At 39.3% G+C, this 23,182-nt stretch overlaps 2 protein-coding genes across 12 annotated transcripts in view; one reads left to right on the top strand and one right to left on the bottom strand.

Moving 5' to 3' along the window:
- The window catches only part of ARFIP1 (ARF interacting protein 1), an 89,412-nt gene extending 81,942 nt beyond the window's left edge, over window positions 1-7,470 (bottom strand). For 2 of the 9 annotated variants that reach the window (XM_073341366.1, XM_073341365.1), the window contains exon 1: window positions 6,473-7,270. Coding sequence is in view for 1 of the 9 variants with exons in the window: in XM_073341364.1 (XP_073197465.1) it covers window positions 7,197-7,470 (274 nt within the window). In the remaining 8 variants the exon portion in view is untranslated. Of the gene's footprint in view, window positions 1-6,136; window positions 6,405-6,472 lie in introns of those variants that run through there. The other 7 variants (XM_073341364.1, XM_073341369.1, XM_073341370.1 and 4 more) reach the window with 7 other exon arrangements.
- TIGD4 (tigger transposable element derived 4) lies at window positions 6,535-14,766 on the top strand. 3 transcript variants are annotated; one of them, XM_073341363.1, is made up of 2 exons: window positions 6,535-6,821; window positions 7,560-14,766. In XM_073341363.1, exon 2 carries the CDS (start codon window positions 8,222-8,224, stop codon window positions 9,758-9,760), a length of 1,539 nt encoding a protein of 512 aa, XP_073197464.1. In that variant the 5' UTR covers window positions 6,535-6,821; window positions 7,560-8,221; the 3' UTR covers window positions 9,761-14,766. The 3 variants fall into 3 exon arrangements, with proteins under 3 accessions (XP_073197464.1, XP_073197462.1, XP_073197463.1); XM_073341361.1 differs by having other exon boundaries at window positions 6,535-6,857; XM_073341362.1 differs by lacking the exon at window positions 6,535-6,821 and adding an exon at window positions 6,864-7,111.
- The last annotated feature ends 8,416 nt before the right edge of the window (window positions 14,767-23,182 follow it).

Here is a 23,182-nt window from a genome sequence, read left to right as displayed (position 1 = left end):
TTGGCTAGGACGTAATTTGCTTGTTAAAAGGCATAAAAAGAATTATGAATTTGAGGTTTCATTGTGAGACCCTACCTGATCATGCTGGAGCATGCCAAGATGACATGGTTTTCCCTTAGTCTGGCCTGGTAGGAAGTATCTTGATCACATGCTTAAAAATACTTTGTTACTATATTGGGTGCAGTAACTGCTTATTTTATAGGCTGTTAGACATGTTTAGAGCAATTGTATAAAATATCATTTGACCATTGGACTTAAAAGGAACTTACAGTTAAATTAGTGTTTTGTGGTCTCCCATATTAACAATTCCAGCACAGGCACTATACATAGAATAAAACAGCCCCTGTCCTGAAACAGTTATGTTCTAAATCAACAGGAGATAAAGAGTTTGATGGAATGGATATAACATACAAGTAGGATGAAAAATGTGATGGTCTACAATTGGCATGGTAGTTCCAAAATTTATATTTTGTTATTTTTTTAAATATTTGGGGTGAAGTTTTTGGGAGTATGTCACGTTCTGGGGTGCAATTCAGACCAGTGAAAGGGTGCGTCACTTCTTGTATTATAACCCTGAGTGACCCAAAATGCTTCTGCTACTAGCAGCTCTCTATCTGGGACACACAGACAGCATGCACTTTGCGTTCTGTGTGTTGTACAGCTCCGATTTGACCACTTCGAGTCCAACAGCCTGCCAATAGTTATCAGACACTCTTCTGCCTTTACCAGATTTGTGATCCTACCGCTACCGCAGTCCAGATCTTCCCCCAGACCCATGTGCTCTGATATATCCAGCCCTCTCCCGCAACATTCAGAGGAACATTTGCTCCTTGAAGGACACACAACGCACCAGCCTGCAACATTAACTGGAGTTAACATTCACTTTGGTACAGACACAGCACTGTTGGTTTATATTAATAATAAAATAAAGCAAAAGAAGATAGGATTTTCAGTGAGTTCAAGTATAACAGATGAAGTTAAAAATACAGAAGCAAATAAAAGTGCTAATACTCATGTAAAAGTCTAAAACCTAATCTAGCAGGGTTTGGTTTGGGCTTTGTTCAAGACAGTCTCTCTCACCCACAGTCTTCCAGTAAGATGGTAGAGGACTCCCCACTTCTCAGTCAGGATCTCTTCCAGAGGCAGAAAGTTGCGGGTTTTTTTGTCTTCTTCGGTGAACAAATACATTTGAGATTGTCTGCCCCTTTCTCTTATAGTCCAGTGAACCTCTGAAATGGATTCCTCTGAAGGTCACCCCTCACAATAAAGTTTATTCAAGAAGTGAGGAAGACGAGATAGAACCTAGTGGTGAAGGAGGCTCCATGCTCTATCCCCCACCCATAGCTGGAGTTTGCTAAAATGCAAATTGCTCTGTTTCCTGCACTCTCTTCTCCCCAGCAACTGTCTTGATGGTTCTGTTCATTACTTCCACGTAAATTGAGATAAACACACAATTCTTTGTTTAGGCTAGGCCTGTTTAACAACCTTTTCCTAGGCAGGGCTGTCTGGTTTTGAACAAGTATTGCCATAAGGGAGAATTCACAACTGTACATATAATGTTGTTACATTACATTTTACCATATTACTGACCAGTGATTTATGAGTGTTCAGATGATACCTCATCAGGTATCTTTTGTACAAGACTATAACATGTAAAGGTGTGAATACAGGGTGCTTTGAGTCACAAAGTACATTAGCGGAAAAGAGAAACAAAGTTAAGTAGAGGAGAAACTGAAGGGAGGAGGAAAGAAGAGGTGTAGGAAGGGGCTAGTGGAATGAAGGTGAAGAAAAGAGACAGTGAGGAAACTGGAGCAAATATCCAATCAGCAAAGAGAAAAAACATCCAGAGTAAAAGCTGCAAAAACCAGCCAGATACTCATGCAAGTGTCCAAAGTCCTAGCTGCAGCTGTTTCTCTCTACTCCTGCCAGCTCAGTTTCATGTTGGCTTCTCTCATAAGTCTCTCTTCACCATGCTCCCAAGGCTGTCAGAAGGGCAGCATGAGGAGATGTCTGCCCTGGAAAGAAGACTAAACTTGCAAACTAAAACTGGGTTCAGAGGTCAAGATAGATTCTTCACCAGTCACTTGTAACAAAGATTATAAAGGTCAATTATGTCCTGCAGTCACCTCCGTAAACCCTTAGTCACTGAGGACATAATTTGAAGACGTACACAAACCCTATTTACACTGATGTAAATCACTGGAACTGTAGACACTTCTGCATTATGCATAAATAGAAAATGAACCTGGATTTCTCTTAACTGTTGTCTGTACGGCCTAACAAGAGTTAAGCACTTGCTTTTGATGCTAAAGCAAGCAAACAGCTCTCTAATACACACAAGGAACAGTTCCGTAGATGTAGAGTAATGTAGTGCTATTTTTACATAATCGCTTTTCATAATAGAACTGCACTTGAAAACTAATCTGAAAAAAATTTCATATAGCTGAAACCTACAAAGATACTGCACTGTTTGAGCAACCTGTGAGGTAGACAGCTGATCTTTAAAAAAATAAATCAAGACTGCCAATAATCTTTGGTATAATGAAAGGTGACATGCCCTGTGTAGAGTAAACCTCCTAGCATTCCACATTTACTTACCTTCACATCAGATACAGAAAGTGCCAGTTAAATAAAGCAGCACTAGTTATCTTCATATCACATTTCAACTTTCCAATTTGTGTTGAATGTTTTATTTACATAAAGTCTAACCATGAGTAGTCAGGTGGTCCATGTGATGTGTAAAGTAAGATAACAAGCAAGATATAAAAAACCTGGGGAAATAAATTATCTAAACTATATTACGTTGGGCTGACTCATTACCTTATTTTAGAAAGGTAAATAGAATTATGCAAGATCACCTACAGAATGAGCAACATTCATGACAAAAGCAAGAATACTAGCTTCATTCAGAACGGTCTTTGCAAGCAAACCAAGGATTATTTTTGCTCTTACTGATCCAAAAGCCATATGAACTACTTCAGTAAGTAATGCAAATAGGTACTTGCAAACATGAAGGACTTACCACTAGAAAAGGTTTTTCCCCCCCATTCTGCTGCTGGTAATAGCTCACCTTACCTGATCACTCTCGTTACAGTGTGTACGGTAACACCCATTGTTTCATGTTCTCTGTGTATATAAATCTTCCCACTGTATTTTCCACTGAATGCATCCGATGACGTGAGCTATAGCTCACAAAAGCTTATGCTCAAATAAATTTGTTCGTCTCTAAGGTGCCACAAGTCCTCCTTTTCTTTTTACCACGAGGTGATCACTACATATGTGTCCCCATACAACTCTGCTTATACTCCACTTTTGGCCTGTAATATTTCTGCCATATGTGAATGTCTTTGATGGGGATAAGTTTCCACTAGGGATTAGGAGACTAATAAACCCATTCTGAACATGACTAAAACACAAGACTACAAATCCAGAGACATTAACTCTGTCATGCTGTGTGACCTTGGTCAATCTCTGTCTGCATTTTACAAAATGTAAAAAGGGTGTTTTGGGTGACACTTACCTCATTTATAGCCATACTCCAAACATACATGTTTAATTTAAATAGAAAATAATCAGAGATCTCCCATTCAAACAAGGGGTTTGCTCTTAATCGAGTCACAATTTTTTTTGGTTAGTGATTGACACACATTGCAGTGAGGAAGACTGGATTCCAAACCACTTCTTTATTGTCTTTAAGGACATTGACCACCAACTTACCACAGACTTCACTAATGCATGAATTACCCAATTGGAAATACAATACTACCTCTCTGGCTGAATGGTGCTTGTTACACAGCATATTTTTATTCGAGATTATTTTCTCAATCTGCTGTGCAAAGAACATGTAACACTGTATCTAACAAAATGTGTAACTACTAATGCAAAGTGACTGATTATCCCATCCCTACTGCATTGTTCGACCTTTCTCGCTAATAAAACAACATTGAGTATCGCTGAAAAATGTTGTCCTCAAGTGACTTTTTAAGTTTCAGATATTTAAATTTGCATCTCAGAGTCCATTCTTCAAGTGCCATTTGTCCAAGATAAGCAGGGCTCCTCCAATCTACCTTTCAAATAAACATTGCCTTGCCAAGTGTCTCAGAGCACAATAAGGCCCCCATTTACACTGCAAAAACAGTAGTATCAAAAGGAGCAGTAACAACACAGTTGTCCACTGACATGATTAAAGCACATTTCAGTTCAACAGTATAGATGGAACCTAAATGCTTAAAGTTCTATCTGAATTTCTAAAATGAGGAATCCTTTAACACTGTCAAGGACAATCATGTTCTCAACAGACACTGTTGTATTTCCAAAGTAAACTGTGTGTAAGTACTCTGAAAAAAGCTTCAAAAGTATTACCTTTTTTCTTATTTTGAAAGACTGTCAAAGGAAATATAAATTTTGGCTGTCCCATGGATTTAATAAGTTCACTTCCGTACTTCAACAGAGCCACAACTATCAGCCACCTGCTCTGGTTCATTCTACTGTAGACAGGCAACCTAATTTAATTGACAAAAACACCCTAACTACCTAGCAGAGTGATATAAAAAAGAGCATGCTGCCACTTGGTTAAATGAACTGGTAATACTGTAATCGAGGCACAATTACTCCTGAACAACTAGAGCACAAAATTTGCAATTCCCCAAGGACCATTCACTTCTTTCTACCTAACACATGTCAAACACAGGCCGATTAAAAATAATGTACTGCTGTCCAACTTCATCCCCTCCCAATCACTGCCCATCTCTCCTTCACATAGGAGGGTTGAAACTGTCAGCCCGCAATAAAATGGCCTTTGAACAATAAGCCGTTGAGCTACAAACCACAAAATAATCTCTTCCTCAAGCCCACTCCAGTCATGAGTGCAAAACCACAACTTGGAAAGATCATTGGTGCTGAAAGCACTTCTACTGACTAAGTGTTTAGGCCACAAGATATGAATAAAATCGTGGATGATATTCCTATTTGAAATCATGGGTGATCCTGCGGATGGACACAGACCATTTAATGCTGTACGGTATTCCCCCCCTGCACCCATTTTGTCACTTTGTAAAACTCCTCAATAGTGCTATAAAACAAAACAAATATTTGTTCTGCATCTTCCCCGAGGTTCTTCCTCCCAGTGAAGTCAGAAGGTGTGTTGCGTATTACACTGCGACTAGTTTCCAATTTTACATTCAAGAAGCATCCCACTTTCTGTTCGGTTACAACTATAATCTCAATCACAAGAGTGCTCCCTATGTCCTCCAACACACGTGAGAAAGCCGCAGGATTTCTGAGCAAATGGAAGGTGACAGATGTTGGCAATTCCAACTCCTTATAGGAGCTAGGAAAGTGGGGAGGAAAGTGAAGGACTAAAATGCAATGGCCTAACACCACTGCAATGCAATATCAGGACTCTTTACCCTAATATGTGAGTCCACCTGATAACAAAATGGCTCTCCAGCTCTTCAAGTGAGAGTATGAGTGTTGTACACACAGAAATTGAAATTTTTATTTTAAACTGAAAACTACCAACAAGAACTGGTCAGAATTTCCTCAATAAGCCATTTAAAAAAACCCCAAACATACAAGGAGAAGGCAAGTCTCATTTAAACAGACTTTTGAAATAGGTAACATGTCTTTCACACAGTTTGCTGCAAGTTATGGCTTGTATCATTTCCTCTTGATGCTTTCCACATTTTATTTCTTACTACCATGTAACCAATGTGGTAAGTGGCTTTTTTTTTCTTGTGGTTAAAACAGTGTGTGGAAACAAAGGATCAAAACAAATGACCATTTTAAAAAATCTTGTTTTTTCTTTTCACTTACGTTTATTTCATTTTTAAACAAACACCCAGTTAAACATCCATTTATTTAATCATTTCAAATAAGCCTCTAGATGCTAATTATTATTGAAAGTTGCAAGGCGGTAAAAGTTAGCTAAAAATAAAAACTAAAAATGAACACCAACAGCAACAAACAACCGGAGTCCCTCTGCAGATCTTCTGCAGCCCACCCAGGCGCCCGCGGGTTGCCGGTCCCTAGGGAATAACCCGGGATACGCGGATGGCAGCCCGGGTAAGGGAAAGTGTGTCAGGATCAAGCTTTCGTTACTGACAGGCGTGTAGCGATGACGGGGGGTGGGACCTACCTTCAGGGGAGCGCCGCCGCTGGGAGCGCCGGCACCTGGGCTGAAGGACGCGGCACCGGGAAGGGGGCTCGCGGGTCCCGTGTCGGACAAGGAAGCAGCTTCCCGGCCTCCGCGCCGGGACGTGACACGTACACAGCAAAGGGGGGAGGGGGGGAGAGGAAGCGGGCGCTGCTGCCCGGCTCCCCGCCCATTGCCCGCGAGCTGCGCCCTGCGTGGACAGCAGCCGCCGCTCGCCCCGGAGCGCAGCGCTAGGAACCGCCCCCGCCCCCCGACAGAGGCTCCCAGCACCTGGGCCAAGCACAGAGCGCTGCCCAGGCCCCCGCCACCTCCTCTCACCTGCCAGCGGCGCCGCTGCCCGGCCCTGCTCCGCGGTAGGCGGACGAGGGACAACTGCTGTCACGCCCGACGGGGAAAGGGACGGCTCTAGCGGGCAAAACAGGCTCCCGTGCCAACGTCTGCACCTTTATTTCTTCCTTCTCCGGCACCAGCGGCAGCCGGAAGTGCTTGGCCGGAAATGGGGCAGCGGTGGCCTCTCTATGGCCATGACGTGGGAAAGTCACTCTAGCCAACAATGTCCATTTCTATGGTGTCGCTACCTCCATGCAGCGACCATAGCAACGACCTCCGGAGCCCCGCCCTTCAGCGGCGGCCTGTGGGTTCGGCAGGGGACGGAAGCGGACTCCCGGTGCGGGACGTCCGGTGGCGGCTACTCCCGCACACCGTGAGCCCCTCCCCACCCCGCTCGGGGCAGCCGAGCAGGGAGCGCGGCGCAGCCTCCCCCGCCCCAAGAGAAGAGCGGGGGCGGGCGGGGCTCCGGGGGGCTGGGGCAGGACAGGGGCGCTGGGTGTGCCCCGGGGGGTCTCTCGCTGACGCTCGGGGCGCGGGCGGGTTCCCGCCGGTGCATGTCGCCGCCCGGCTGCAGCGCTGGGCTCAGCCAGACTGAGCGGCGCCCCGACCGACAGGGCAGCGAGCGAGGTGCGCTGTCTCGCAGGGCCCGGCCGCTGCCCCGCGGGGGGCGCTGAGAGGCGCAGAGGTGTTAGACTCCCCGCCCTCTGGGTACCTGATGGGCTGGGGGACACCGTGCTGGGGGAAGGGCCCTTGCTCCGCTCCCCAGCCAGGTAACAGCTGCTCTCGCTGCCTCCTCCCCCTTCCGTGTGTGGGGTCAGCGAGAGAGAGACACGAAGCGAAAATCCGTGTCCATTCAGTGGACAAGAGCGGTTACGTGGGGGCGTGTTTGTCCCGTTCGCAGTGTGGGCCCAGCTGCTGGAGGGCTCTCCAAGTCTCCAGGTTATTGTCAGCACCTTGAAGGACTCAAGTTGGCAACATGATAACATCCCTTTGACGCCCAAATGAAATCCAGGGGACCTGTGATTAGGTAAATGAAAGAAATTCTGCTAATGTGCTTCCTCTCTTCTTGTTTTAGTGGCCTGAGGTGAAGAAAACAGTTGGCCTCGAGGAAACCTGCTGCCAGCCGCGAAGTCTTTCCTAGAGTTTAGCATGAGAGTGGCTTTAGCACTATGGGATGGTCCTGCACAAAAAGAATAACAGACAGCTCTGCATCCATTAAAAAATATTGTTTGTCCATACAGGAAAGGGCACTGGAGGCCACTTTCTTATGGGCTATGTTCTCTTCTTTGAATTAGTTCCTAGGAGTGGTCAAGGATTATAATGCACCAGAAATGAATCAGCAGCACTGAAAGGTTTTTATATCTATGTCAATGAAGTCATCCTCCCCCCCCCCCTTGCTTTTCAGTCTTTGGGGGTGGGGGGCATGAGGGCAGTTTCCCAGAATGAACCTGAAAGGAACTTGTAATCATTGTGTTAATTTGTATAAATACTAACCTAGTTTTTAGACTCTTTCTAGATAAAGACATTCAAAGGAGACGTAAGAGAGGCTAAATTGCTATTAATGTACTGATAGTATCCAGGAAGATACCAGTGACTTTACCACATCAGCATTCACAATGTGAGGACTGTGACATCATATATATACTTGAAAACTAATCTAATTAAAGAAGCTGAGATCAGAAAGGACTAGAAAGAGTGTTTGTGTGTGTGCTTATTTGTAAAAGAGTACAGGATACCATGGCAGAGACTTCAGTGGATCGCTCGTCTTTACCTGTAAGAAGGAAAAAGAAAAGTTTATCCATTGAGGAAAAAATGGACATAATAAATGCTGTGGAAAGTGGCAAGAAAAAAGCAGACATTGCAGCAAAATACGGCATAAAGAAAAATTCATTGTCTTCAATTATGAAGAATAAAGATAAGGTTCTAGAAGCTTTTGAGTCCTTACGATTTGATCCTAAAAGAAAAAGACTAAGAACAGCTTTTTATACAGATCTGGAAGAGGCATTAATGAAGTGGTACAGAATTGCTCAGTGCTTGAATGTACCAGTAAATGGCCCAATGTTGCGTTTCAAAGCTAATAATTTTGCTCAGAAATTTGGACATAGTGATTTTAAGTGCAGTAATGGCTGGCTTGATCGTTTTAAATCAAGATATGGTTTAGTATTCAGGTCTCAGTCTACAGAACCTGTGGCTACTACAGCAGATACTTTAACTGTTTGGTACCAAAATGTTCTTCCTTATTATTTAAATGATTATCAGCCAAAAAATGTGTTTAATGTAAAGGAGACGGGATTGTTTTATCGGATGTTACCTAATAATACTTTTGCATTTAAGGGGGAAACTTGTTCTGTTGGCAAACTAAGCAGAGAGAGAATAACTGTAGTGATTGGAACAAATATGGATGGCTCTGAGAAACTTCCTTTGCTTGTTATTGGCAAAAATAAAAATCCGCACAGCTTTAAAGATGTGAAGTCGCTGCCTGTGGATTATGAGGCAAATGATATGGCATGGATGACCTCAGAAGTGTTTGAACAATGGATGCATAAACTTGATGAAAGATTTCAAGCACAGCAGCGGCGAGTAGTATTTTTTGTTGACTCTTTCCCAGCTCACTCAGAGGTAAAGAATCTAAAGTCTATTGAACTGGTGTTCTTTCCTCCATGCTCATCATCCAAATTTATAGCTATGAAACAGGGAGTTATAAGAAGTCTGAAAGTCAAATACAGGCATCGTCTTATCAAGAGATTTATAGACTGCGTAGAAGGTAGTAAAGAGTTTACATTGACTCTACTGGATGCAGTTGATATGTTGCACCTATGCTGGAGGAATGTAACTCCAGAGACTGTTGTTAAAAGTTACAAAGAAGCAGGATTCAAATCACAAACAGGGGAAAATGGTGACACAGACAGAGAGATTGAAAGTGGTTTAGATTTGATTGCACATGCATTGGCAGCTGGGGTAGAGTTTCCAGGTTTATCTTTGGAGGAATATGCAGCTTTGGATGATGACTTGGTAACATGTGAAATGCCCACAAATAATGAAATGATATGGACCAAAGAAACCGCTTCAGTTAAAACTGATATGTTTGTTTATGATGAAGAGGAAGAGGAAGGTGATGGATGTCCAGGAATTGAACAGCCTTTGCCATCAAAAAATGAGGCTCTGACTGCTTTAGATACTCTTCGAAGGTTTCTCAGAAGTCAAGACATGAATGAGTCTCTTCATAATTCCCTAGCAGATCTAGATAATTTTATTCAGCGTGTAGCATCTAAATGAGGGTTTATCCAAGTATGAAAGCATTTAAATGGAAAAACTAGTTTTTAGCCAGTAAAAAACCAAATAAAAACCTGTGGCACAGTTCTGTGGTTTGCTTTGCAAACATATGTAGGTATGACAAATACAATTTAAAATAATGGAGCTCTGAACTGAGGTCTTCCAAGTATATGGGGATGATAAACTAAAATTGGGTGGGAAGAGGGGTAACCAACCTTTGCGTATTCTTGGGCCTTTTAACTTGATAACTGTGGAAGGTACAAGAAAAGTAAAAAATGATTTTCTAGGTCATAACTTGAGGCAGATATTGAACTGGCAGTTTGTTCCCTTTTTATTGATTCTCTCTCTCTCTCTTTCACACTCACACACACAGAGTTCCACTGAAGTTAGTGGAAGTTCGTATTGTATTTCAATTGTATTTCAATAAAGGACTTTTACTCTGTTTTAAAATACAAACAAAAAAAAAGTTTGATCTCTTAGATTACTAAGGCTTTTTTAAATATAGAACTTTCTTCTTGTTAAAGAATCCTAGTGATGATACGTAGATATCAGAATTTGTTTTTTAAATGAAACTGTGGAAAATGGGTGCTTGTTTTATTTTTAAAAGATATGTTTGATCTGGATCTATATTAATAGCACCAATGTTTAAACAAATAAAAACAAATTTGACTCTATTTGATGGATTGTACATACGAGTTCAAAATGGAGACCCATTTCAATCTTTTGATATCTGAAATTTGGGTTTGATGTAGACCCTTCTATACTATGTACTTCTATATTTTTCTGTGATAAATAGAACAATTTAGGATTAGTTTATACAGTATCTGCATTTTAAATCTCACAAAACTCTTGCTTTTACTGTAGTTAGTAACAGTATTGATATAAACCAAGTAAAGTACGTATTTGTGAAATATGTAGTATGGAGGCTTTATCTAAACTAGGATTTTATGCACCAGTGCAAACTCATAATGTGCATGTGGTTTGAATTCGTGCAATTTACAATGTGGTAAATTACATTGCGCTCCTAAACTGAGCCCAGAGTAAAGTGCAGCTACATGAGTAGCCAAAATCCCACTGTAGATGAGGTCTAGCATTTGTAAAAGTTAAAAACAAAATGTTCATTTTTAAGCATATTGTAGATATATTACTTTATCAAAATATTCATATTTTTAAAGTCAATAACTTTTACGTTTTTCTGATTTTTGAGAAAATACTATATTTTACAGGAGCACTTTAGAAAACCTAAGTTATATAGAATCTATTGCTGGAGCTAGTATCTAAACCTTACTCCATGTTTTTTAAAATTCTTGGTATTTAAATGTGCTGTTTCGAAATTAATAGTTTGAGTAAGACTATATTTATGTTACATTTATAGGATTCTGTATCCAATTGTAAATACAATGTTCTCTGGTAGCAGGGATGTATCAAAATGTTTCCTTACAAATCATGATGTTCCTTTTCATGTGACAGATTTCCTATGGCTAAATTTTATGAATCTTTCATGAGAATTGTTATCTACAACAGTATTAATTATCTACTTTTTGGTTTCTTGTTACAAAATGACTAAGAGTTCTATCAAAAATATAATTGGGCTCTTTTTCTGAATGACAAATACAGTCAACATCTTACCCAGAGATTTATAGATTATGTGGAAAATGCATCCTGCTCCATCATCCTCTTAGAATGCTGTTGGAAGAATATAGATTTTTGTGGCTTGTAAATTGGGAGGATCGGTTGTGTCAGTCACTAAATGCTTTAGACCCCACATTTAGAAAACATTACTTCTTATGCAAGCTAAGGCTATTTTAAAGCTACAGAAAATGAAATGTTAAATACCATAAAACCTGGGACTAATTTTCCTTTAATATTATTATGATTTGAAGCTTGTCAAATACTTTGATATATGTTTACTTTAGTGTGGCTCCAATTAAAGCAAAATCCCAGTGGTCTTGATCCTGCAAGCCAATCTACCGAGCAGACCCTGCAGCTGTGACCCATTGATGTCAGGGGGTCTCCAGGTGGGTGCAGGGACCACATGCTTGAAATACCTGGCTAACTAAGGAACCTGACCTTGCTTCCTTCTAAGTCACTGGCAAAATTTGCATTAACTAAATGGAGCAGGCTTGCACACTAAATAGTGAAGATGAATTATCTTTATTGCCAGATGTAATAAGTGAGGGATGTAAAGGGGGCATGAACGCAACAGAATTTTTATTAACCCAAGGTCTTGTAGAATAGTTGCAATCTTTCTAAACCAATTTAGAAGATCAGGAGAAACTGAAATAAGCAGGTCTGTGAACACCTAAACAAGCAAAGATAACTGACAGCAAGAGGCACTATAATAATGTTTTACTGAAATAATTTTATGCAGAATAGTAGCCTAGTAGCTCTTATAATTATAATTGGGATTTTTGCTATTTTGTGCAGGGGTAATGTGTGACCGTGGGAAATATCAGAAATTCAGGGACTTGAAAAGTCTGAGTTTATTCATGCTAACAAAACAAGGCAGGAGCAAGAAATAACTTACTACTTTGGCCTTAGACATTGAAAGTGAATTGTAAAACTTTCATTTAAAAAAACCTCTCAAGATTCCATATTTTTGATATAATTTAGAACTCAATATTTTCAAACCTCTTTTTTCATGTTGAGGCCAGCTAGAGAACTCTTACATTGAAATATTTTTGAAGTTAACCACATTAGGCTTGAGTAAAATTTTCAAAAGTACCTAATTGACTTAAGAGCCAAAGTCCCATTTGAAAACGAGACTCAAACTTTTAAGTCAGATGCTTTGGAAAATTTTACTCTTGCTCTCAGAACACCAGCCAACACAAAAGTGAGACTGCTGCCACTGCCTAGCAACAGACTAGTAGCAGAACTTGCCAATCAAACTGAACAAATTTATTGTCATTTCATTTCTGTTCACTTTTTAAAGTCTTTCATATAGTAAAATCTCCACTGTTCACTAGTGTATGTAGACTTAAAAATTACAAATATTTGTTTTCAAATAATTTGAGATTCTGTATTGAAACTTAAAACAGATTCAGCTGTTGTTTCAAGTGGCTGTAATATGATCAACTGTTTCAGCAGGAAAATATTTTTAGAGTCTTGAGTGGTAATGGTGAAAAAGGAATTTGAATATGTAAGTATATTTTTAACTTTAGTCCACATACACACTCATGTATGGATATATTTTAAATTGCTTAATGTAAATCTGCCAAGCACAAAAAGACTCTTCAATTTAAAAAGGGGAGAGGATGAAGGGAATTGTGGCTTCAAACTGAAAAATGTTTGAAATTTTGAACATTTATATAAAAGGCAGTTTGCTTGACTGGTCATTCTTTCTATTAGGCTACTATTTTATATATTTGTACATTTATTCCTCCATAGTCATCCTCTTGCTTTAGCCTTCCATGAGTTGATGATTTTGTACTGTGAGATTGCACTTTTCAATTTAAAAAAATCAGGTCTGCCACAGTCAGTACCATATCCTCACTGGTAGTCAGGTAAGAAGGGAAAGGGAGCAATCTTAAGAACATAATTTCAATAACTTGCAAACAAGGCCAGAAAAATAAGAAAAAAAAGTAAAGGTATGTTTGATATACTTGAAAGCCTTCTCCAGCTTAAAAGTCATTGTTTAAACTGGGTGTTTCAAGTTAAATTTACTTTCTAAGACCACATCCGCAGTAGAAAATTTTAGTAAAAACAACCCATTGGGGGGATTTTATTGTTGTGGCACATTTCTGCAAGGTTCTGAGAGGTTCTAAGAATGCACAACTCCCTTTGAAGTTACTGGGACTTGAGGATAGACATCAATATCTGGACTCTAATGCTTATGGGAAATTACTTGGAGAAATTTTCTGTGCATCCAGGGATCAGCAAAACAGAGTGAAGCAGCTTGTTTGAGAAATGTAGCCATATGCTCCCATGTACAGAGAGATGTAATATTCTGACAGCTAGGTAAGCTGGAAGTAATAGATCAGTAGTACTGGTTTTTATTATATATTAGCATATATACGTCTTGAGAGCCACTTTTTTAAAGGTACAAAATTTTGTCCATTATGTTTTTAGTTGAAAAATACTACAAATTGTTAGTCCTGATGTGTACAGTAGAAAACATCACTTATATGCAAGTATAGATTTGAGTGACCTTGATATAGTTTTTCTGTGTTCTTTCTGAGGCACTGAAAAAGGAGATAGTTTAAGTAACCTGTATTTTACACCAAAACCTCACTAAATTTGTCGCTGTGATTACTCGTGTTCTCAACTGTAAATTAGTTTAAATTGTAACAACCACTAAACATTCTCAACATTGGGCTTAAGAGAAATGTTGAACACGTGCTGAGTACCCTGAAGCCTACTTCTGTAGCCTTGAACAAAATGCAGGGAAATAGCTGTTTTATTGCTGATGCTGTTGAAATTTGGAAGGAACTGAGTGAGATCTGAAAAAGAGAAATATGCAACAACAGAGTTAAATTACAAGCATTAAAAGAACGAATGGGACAAGCATGATCTCCAGCTCACTTTCTTGTCAATATTCTCAATACTTGGTACCAGGGTCAAACCTTAACTGCTGAAGAAGAGGAGTTGGCTATGACATGGACATCCAGCAATCATCCGTCCATAATGCCAATTATAATAAACTTCAGAGGTAAGGGTGAACCATTCAAGAAATATGTTTGCTGATGATGTTTTAAAGAAAGTCCCACTAGTGAACTGTTGAAAGTCACTTAAGCACTTGGATTCAGAGACTGTTGAAGTGATAATCTCACTTTTAACAGCAGTAGCTTCTTCTGCTGGTATAGAAAGAATATTTTCTTCCTTTGGACTAATTCATTCCAAATTGAGAAATAGTTTGGGACCTGAAAAAGCAGGAAAGATTGTTTTTCTTTTCCAGATTATGAACAAACAGGAAAATGAAGGTGAAGACGACTGACTTAGCTGCAGAAGCCAATATTTTAAGTTTCTCATGTTGACTTGGCTGACAGTCGATTTAATTTTTGTTTTGTTTTTTTAAATTCTTTTAATTATTTTAGTTAAAAACAATTTTAACAAAAACAAACCTGATTTTGAAAAACTTGAATGTTTAACTAAATTCAAAAATTCATATGCTTGTTTTGTTAAAATATGTTTGCTGTTGAAGAAAAAAATCCAGAAGACGTAACATTGTTTTAGTTAAATAAAACAATTTAAATGTCTGTCTGGTGGTGTTCTCTTCCTAATACAACATGGCAAGAAAATCCTCCAAATATTAATGATTAACCTGTTGAGTTGGAGATAGTTCACCTCCCAATGATTTCATAAATATCTGCTTGAATTATCTTTGGTAAATGAAATAACCAAACAATCATTCATTTTCTGATATAGCTGTAAAACTAATCTGAAAAGTTTTCAAAATAAATCACTTTAAAAATGTATAGTGTGTACCTTCTAAAAATGAAACCTACATCTATCTCTGGGTTGTGAAGAAAATGTATTAAGGTTATAACAACCAACAAGAATGCACTTTTATGTAGAAATCCATGATTAAATCGAGTCTTCCTGACTAGTGATTTAAATCAAATCCACCCTGAAATGAACAAGGTAAAGAAATAATATTTGTGGTGCTGGTGGAAACTAAATTAGATTTTTGAAACTCCACTTCTAGTGAGCTTGATGCTGTCAGTTGCACATATAAGGAAATGTGGGTTTTTGTTTTAAATACGTTATCTCTGTTTTTCACTGTTCGTGTCATTGACATTATAAAGGTCGAATTTTCTCAAGTAGTAAAATCTTTTAAAATCACATTCTGTCAGTAAACCTAGCTGTCCTACAAAAACCCAATATCCTGTCCAGACTGTTATGTGAGCAGTATGGTTTTCCAGCCACACCTTAAGTAGCTGAAGATAAACTTAGAGTCCCAAAATAATATTGCTTAAATGTTTCTTGATTCTTTTTTAGATCATGGTATTTCTCACTTGATCCTCCCATCTACAACCCTGAACTCAAAACAGCTCAACTTTTTTTTTTCCTTTGCCTACAGCCAATTCCATATTAAGTACTGCACTATACTACATAGGCAAACAGGGTTACAACTATAAATAAATTAGATATTAAGAGTCAGATTTTTAAAGGTATTTAGACACCTAAAAATCTGATTCTACGGGCCTAATTCTTCTACTGTTACTTAAATTGAGTGGTATCTTACCCATGAGTAGTCCGTTTGAAATCAAGGGGAATACCTCAAAAGTAAGGCCCTAATCCTGCAAAGACTTGTGTATTTAAATTTAAACATGTAAGTAGTCCCACAGGGTTAACTGAGGCAGAAGTCTTTTGGAAAAAGTAGTGTGTGATCATGTAATTAAAGACGATCATAATCCACATAGGAGTTGAATTAAGATAGCACAGATAACTTTGAATCTGGCATTTCCAAACTTTCAAATGCTTGATTACATAAGTTAAAGCCCTCACTTAGGAAAGCATTCCTTTTCAGTAAAGCATCTAAACATGTGCTTTAAGCACATACTTCAGTCCCTAAGACTTAAACATAATACTATTATTATTTAGCACTGCTACAATGATTTTCAGAGACACAAACAAGCATTTAACCTGAGGATCCTCAATACAACCCTACAAAGGGGTGAACATTATTTTTCACATATTACAGATCAGGAATCTGACCCAACTACTTTTTAAGATGGACTCATTCTATTTCAATCTTTGTCATTAGCCTTCAAGGTAGTAGTATCATAAAAATGATCAGAAATGGCTGAAAATTTATTTCCAAATTGTATTATAAAAATCTTAGGTTGCTTGTAAATTAATGAATGAATGTGCTTTGTGTAGTTATAAAATTCAAATGTAAAAGTGTCTGCCACCTAAAAGCTGGAGAGACTCTGAAGCTTCTGGCTTTATCTGAAATTACAGGCTTTGTTGAAAAACATCACCTGAAGTTGTACTTGGGAGTTGTTTGCACCACATCAATTTTAGCCCAGTGTTCTTCTCATGTAAAGATGGACCTAAGCTCGTGTGGATTTCAGTACTAGTAGTCGTGGAACGTCACAGACTAGTGGGATACATTTGTGTGCTAAAAACATGCTGGTTCAGAACAAGGTATTGTTTGTAACTATTGTCCGTCACGTAATAAGGATATGTTTCCAAAGTGAACAAATAATGACAAGGCTCTGCACTCAAATGAAAACTCTTCATTGTTTTAGAAATCTGCCTCTAGCCAATGTTGGTCTTTTGCACACTGGAGATCTCTTTAAAAAAAAAAAAAAAGTAATTCACTAGCGTGAGATTATTAGCCCAAGTAAATGAGCCTCCAGAAGAGAATATATTTCAGAACAACATTGGTGCTATAATACAACATGGAAACAGTTTATCTCTGTCTGTTTTAAGATTTTGTAGAGTATTAAAATGTGACGCTGCTAGGCATGATACCAGCTCTTGCTCAGGCTACAGGCATTAGCTAAGAACTAGCAAACCCATAGCTGGAGACCAGACCAGTTCACCTGTATGCTAGTTTTGCTCATAATAAGTATTAGTCTTAAAAGAATATTTAGTGTTTGGACTTTATGGGATGCTTGTAAGTTGCTGCATGCATTAATGTCACTTACAGCATGGAATACTGACATGACAAGAAAATATGTAAGTTTTGCTTTATAACTTGAAAATGTTTGCTCTGAACTTGTGAACTTAGGCACAGGGATCATCCCACCGTCCATCCAGAAGGACTATGAAAATCAGATGGGCCATCAAGGAACATCACAATACAAAAGATTAGTTAAGGGCAGTGGCACCACCAGCAGCAGTGCAGAAGTAAGGATGGCATGGTATGGTATTGCCACCCTTACTGCTGCACTACTTCTGGCAGGGCACTGACTTCAGAGCTGGGTGCCTGGCCAGTAGCTGCCACTTTCTGGCCACCCAGCTCTGACGGCAGCACAGAAGTAAAGGTGGCAATATCGTGACCCCCCCTACAATAACCTTGCAATCCGCTCCCATGACTGCCTTTTGGGTCAGGACCCCCAGTTTGAGTAATACTGGTCTCCACTGTGAAATCTGTATAGTGTAGGGTGAAAGTACACAAAAGACTAGATTTCACAGCAGAGATCAGATTTCACAATCCGTGATGCGTTTTTCACGGCCATGAATTTGGTAGGGCCCCAGTTATATAGCATCAATGGTGTGCAATAGTACAGAATCCTCTTAAGGAACCAGTCAATGCAATGCAATTTTATTGAAAATGAAGAGGGATCCATTCCATCTCCACATTAGTGACATTAATGCATGCAGCAACTTACAAGCATCCCATAGAGTCCCAACACTAAATATTTTTATAAGACTAATACACTATACACTAAGACACTATACATTTTAGCCAAAGGCTTTTCATGTATAATTGCAAACAAGTCTGCCACAGTTCTGAAGCTTGTCACAGATTCAGCTGTTAGTACTCAATGAGGCTAACAGAATAATATTGCAATGAACTGGTTTGTCGAATTGTGGAATTTTTTTATTCTGCTAACCTCTTTCTAAGAGAATGAGTCAAACAAATTTACTTTTTAGTAGCCACTCTTTGGGCTCTGAATCCTTCATTTTCCAGAGCATTAGAAAAAGTTCAGGGCAAACCGCTGATAACCACGGGGCTAATGTGTATATACCATTGGCGTCTACTGGATGGAACTAGCATGGATTAACTGTGTCATAAGCACTAATACTGTTAACAATAAAAGTAGCCTCTCACTTCGTTCAAATCATATGGACCCCAGTTCATTTTAGCAGGAAGATCTGAGTTATAAACCACTTGTCATGGTAAAGTACCAAGTGGCTGTGATGTGCAGCATAATGATAATTATGATTTCCTAGGAGGCCATAGATTCATTGCAGTATGGTTCTAATGACATTCCAAATCCCAACAGAAAATTCATCCTCACGAATGCAGCATACGCTAAGCTAAAATTCAAGGACAAGTAGCACTAAGATATGCAGAGATAGTACTTTTAGCCTAGAGTGTTGCTGTTACATTGTTAGAGGCATCTACTCTGTGAATATTGCCTGGGGATTGAAAATCAGGATGGACAAATTGGTTAGAAAAAAAGAAGAGCCGTGAATCTTATTACATACCCGATCTGAACCCAAACCATTTTGATTAAATTAAGTAAGGATCCACCTTCTTGCTATTCCTAATATTGATTCCATTACTTTCTTCTTCTCTGGGTATGTCTATGCTGCAGTTCAAACCTCATAGCTGACCCATGCCAGCTGACTTTGGCTCACAGGGACTGGGCTCAGGCTGTTTAATTGTGGTGTAGAAATCTGGGCTCAAGCTACAGCTCAGCTCTAGAACCCTGTGAGGTGGGAGGGTTCCAGAGCTCAGGTTGCAGCCCAAGCCTGAACACCTATATCACAATTAAACAGCCCCTAGCCAGAGCCCCTTAGTCAAAGTCAGCTGGCTTTGGCCAGCTGCAGGTTATTAATCGCTGTGTAGTTGACATACCTGTTGTGGCCTCTGGTAGGTTTCTAGCCTTATCTCACTTCTTGAGACAAATATTCCCCAGCTCCTTCCTCCTCCTTGAGTCCCTCCCACAAACAAATATTTCTTCTAATTGCAACCCCATACTACTTTTGAAGATGTTCAAAATTTTTACCCCCTTTCAGAATAAAGTTAAGGTCTTACTTTATATATAACAAGGTTCACCAAATTGACATTCTCTATATGTAACAAGGTTCAACAAATATTTGTAGGGCTCTACCAAATTCACGGCCGTGAAAAATGCTTAGTAAAGGGTAAAAGCACACAAAAGATGAGATTTCACAGGGGGAAACCAGATTTCACGGTCTGTGACGCATTTTTCATGGCCGTGCATTTGGTAGGGTCTTACCTATATTATTAAGATTTCACGAGGCAGATCAGCATTTCTCAAATTGGCAGTCCTGACACAAAAAGGAGTTGCAGTGGGGTCACAGTATTGCCACCTTTACTTGTGCACTGCTGCCTTCAGAGCTGGGCAGCTGGAGAGTGGCAGCAGTTGGCCAGGCACCCAGCTCTGAAGGCAGCGCCATACCAGCAGCAGCGTAGAAGTAAGGGTGGCAAAACCATACCATGCCATCCGTAATTCTGCGCTGCTGCTGCTGGCAGCAGCTCTACCTTCAGAGCTGGGCTCCCAGCCGCCGCTCTCCAGCTGCCCAGCTGTGAAGGCAGTGCTGCTGCCAGCAGCCATGCAGAAGTAAGGGTAGCAGTACCACAACACACCCTACAATAACCTTGCGACCTCCCCACAACTCCTTTTTGGGTCAGGACCCCTACAATTACAACACCGTGAAATTTCAGATTTAAATAGCTGAAATCATGAAATCTACAATTTTTAAAATCCTATGATTGTGAAATTGACCAAAATGGACTGTAAATTTGGTAGGGCCCTATATATTTGTACTGCTGGCAGACATTTAAAGTATACCAGTATATATATAAAGAAGTGTGTGTATATATATAAAAAAACCAACTTATCTATAACAGATAGGAAAATGTGACATAACTCTACTGGCAACGAATGGGTTGGAAACAGTTGTCAAGGATATAACATACATATGACATCCTTGACAACTGTTTCCAACCCATTCGTTGCCAGTAGAGTTATGTCACATTTTCCTGTCTGTTATAGATAAGTTGTTTCTTTTTAACAACCATGCTGGTAGCCTGTAGTTTCTGAAAATAGTTGGAACAGTTTGTAATAATGATAAACGTGGGCACTAGCCGTATTGTTAGAATTGTATTAGTTTATACTAGTGTGTGAAAATGGTTTCAAACACAAGCACAGTGTGGTCAGGGTCTCTCTCCAATACCATGTCTTTCAGTTGCTTGATTCAGAGTTCTGTCATGGATTTAGACTTCAACATATACTGTTGCTTGGTGTTAACCGATTGTGTGCCACTTAAGCCTATGTGACCTATGCCATTCACACAAGTTTCATTGTACTGTATTTTAATGTTTCTCAGAATGAAACTAAACAGCCTAACTTGACCATTTTAAAAGGGCTTTATGTATCATCTGTCTGACTGATTCTTCTCTCTGCCTGACAACAGGATGTTTATTTATTTCTCCATTAGTTAACTATACAATTTGTGGTTCTTTATTTTTAGGTTCAGATGGGTTTTCATGCTTCAGAAGTCTTTTTTTTAAATTGATTTTTCATTTTGTTGAACAGGCACAAAAGTGAAAACATGTAGACTTTTTCAACTGAAATTTTGTGTTTTCATTCTGTTACTGTTAGAAGCTAGGAATGGGCAACGGGATGGATCACTTGATGATGGGGCACCTGGCATTGGCCACTGTCAGAAGACAGGGTTCTGGGCTAGATGGACCTTTGGTCTGACCCAATATGGCTGTTATTACGTTCTAGCATCCAAGATATTTCAGCCATGGTTTTGCAATCTCTTTTCTGATGTACAACAAAAAGCAAAGGCTCAGGAATATATAGGGCTATTTGTGCAGATTCTTCTTAATGGTGCCATGCTTTGTTTTCTAATTTGAGTTTGGTTATTTAATATCAATATTTTAATTTCACTCAAAGACCCCAATCAGGATCAGGGCCCCATTGTTCTTCATGCTGTGCTATTTTTTACTGATGACTTTAGTTTGAGAGAAGATATAAATCTAGGTCCTTGAGAATTTTTCAGTTTCACATCATCAGAATAGATTCAATTTATCCTGCAAAGAGCTAGTCATGTTCATCTTACTCTGGCAACATTTTATTGAAGTCAAAGCGGTAAAGCTTTTCTACAAGAAATCAGATTATAGTCTTGATTCTGCAACACTTATTTATCTTCAATAGCATTTACTTACATTAGTATTCCACGAACTTCAAAAGGACTGATTGCATAAATAAATAATATTGATTATAGGGGTATGTCCTAAATGCAGATTTAACTTCAGTTATCTACATTTAAGTTACTCTTCTCAAGTTAGCTAGCTGGACTGAGAGCAGCCACGCTGAGAAATAACATTCAAGCTACTGTGTCCATACCGGCACTGCAGTAATTCATATGTGGCACTAAGATTTCTGGGGGCACATCCTATGGTTCTTTGCACTGCAGCATGCTGAGCTATTCTACAAATTCTTTCCTACTGAATTGTGAGATAACCTGTCTGTCCTTTGGGCACATGCAGGGAACTATAGGAAGGCACTGGAGGATTAGCAGCACTCAAATGGAGCTAGCCTGAGTCCACACTACAGAGTGGTCATGTTAGCCACAGATCTATTGTGTTAACTTAAGCTTTAACCTATACCTCCCTTATGGGCTAGCCAACTTGAATTAAAAGTGCAGCTACACTGGAGTGTAGCACCTAACATGAGTCCCATCCACACACAAAACCCCTTAACTCAAGTTATGACTTAAGTTAACTTTGAAGTGAAGACAGGCTGTAAGAGTTGCAGAATCAGATCCCATATTAACAAAAGGTTTTGTTCAAGCTAAGCTACAATGGTTGTTATGGATACAAAGTTTGACATTAAAAATTGTAAGACAGATGATGGTTCTGCTGTATAACCCTGGTATTCAGTATATTCTTTCTCAGGTTTTCAGTTTATTAAGGAGTAATTCTTATGTTCCAGCTTGCTCTTTACATTCTATTGCGATTGTATATAAGTTGCATTTGCAGTAACTTGATTTCTGTCTATTGCACCCTGACTTGAAAAATAGAATTTCCCCCATTGTCTTCCTCCACCCTCAAGCTTCAGAAGCAGTTGTGTTCAAATGCAGCTTCCCATGGAGGGATCATACAAACTGTATGCTCTCTCTATTGGAGACCTGGGTCAAGATTTAAAAAACTGGAGCTCCTGTTCAGAAAAGTGCTGACACATGTTAGTTTATATTTCTGGAAATATCACTCTGACAATATCCTGTAGTCCCAGTGGTAAAATAAAGTGTCTGAATAAAAAGTTTTATTATTCAGTAAGTCTAACTAGGTGATCATAGTAGTGGTCCCCTATGTCCTTAAAAATCTACAAAACCAGGTGGCAGACAGTGCCTGATCATTCACAGACAGATTTAGCTGAACCACATACACACAAGATAAACAAGAAACTTTTATTTTTCTCATTGTAAACCTGTGATAAGATCTTTTTCTCTTCCAAAGAGGTACTACTGGTGCCATTGACTATACTGGTGCCATTAAGGTTTTGGAGGCTATAAAACATAGTCTGCTGCTGTTGTAATTATGATCTGTGACTGCTCCTACCTCAGCTCTCAAACTCTTTGTGCAGGTTAGCTGTGAGATTTCCAGTACCTGTTTTATTTTCTTCATTATAGTCCAAGCTGACAAGAACAAAGCTGAAGAGGAGGATTGAAGAGTTTGGATTAAGTTTGTTTTGATACAGTAGATGGGACATACTGTAAGTGTTTTGGAGGGGGTTAAATCACAGCTCTCATGAGGATGAGCTGATT

This window comes from Lepidochelys kempii, chromosome 4, assembly GCF_965140265.1.
Source record: "Lepidochelys kempii isolate rLepKem1 chromosome 4, rLepKem1.hap2, whole genome shotgun sequence".
Lineage (NCBI taxonomy): Eukaryota > Metazoa > Chordata > Testudines > Cheloniidae > Lepidochelys > Lepidochelys kempii.
Note: the sequence above shows the minus strand (reverse complement) of the source record. Positions and strands in the feature narration are given on the sequence as shown.

Excerpts from the sequence above, each read along its gene's own strand:
- TIGD4 (XM_073341363.1), top strand. The coding sequence starts at position 8,222 with ATGGCAGAGACTTCAGTGGATCGCTCGTCTTTACCTGTAAGAAGGAAA.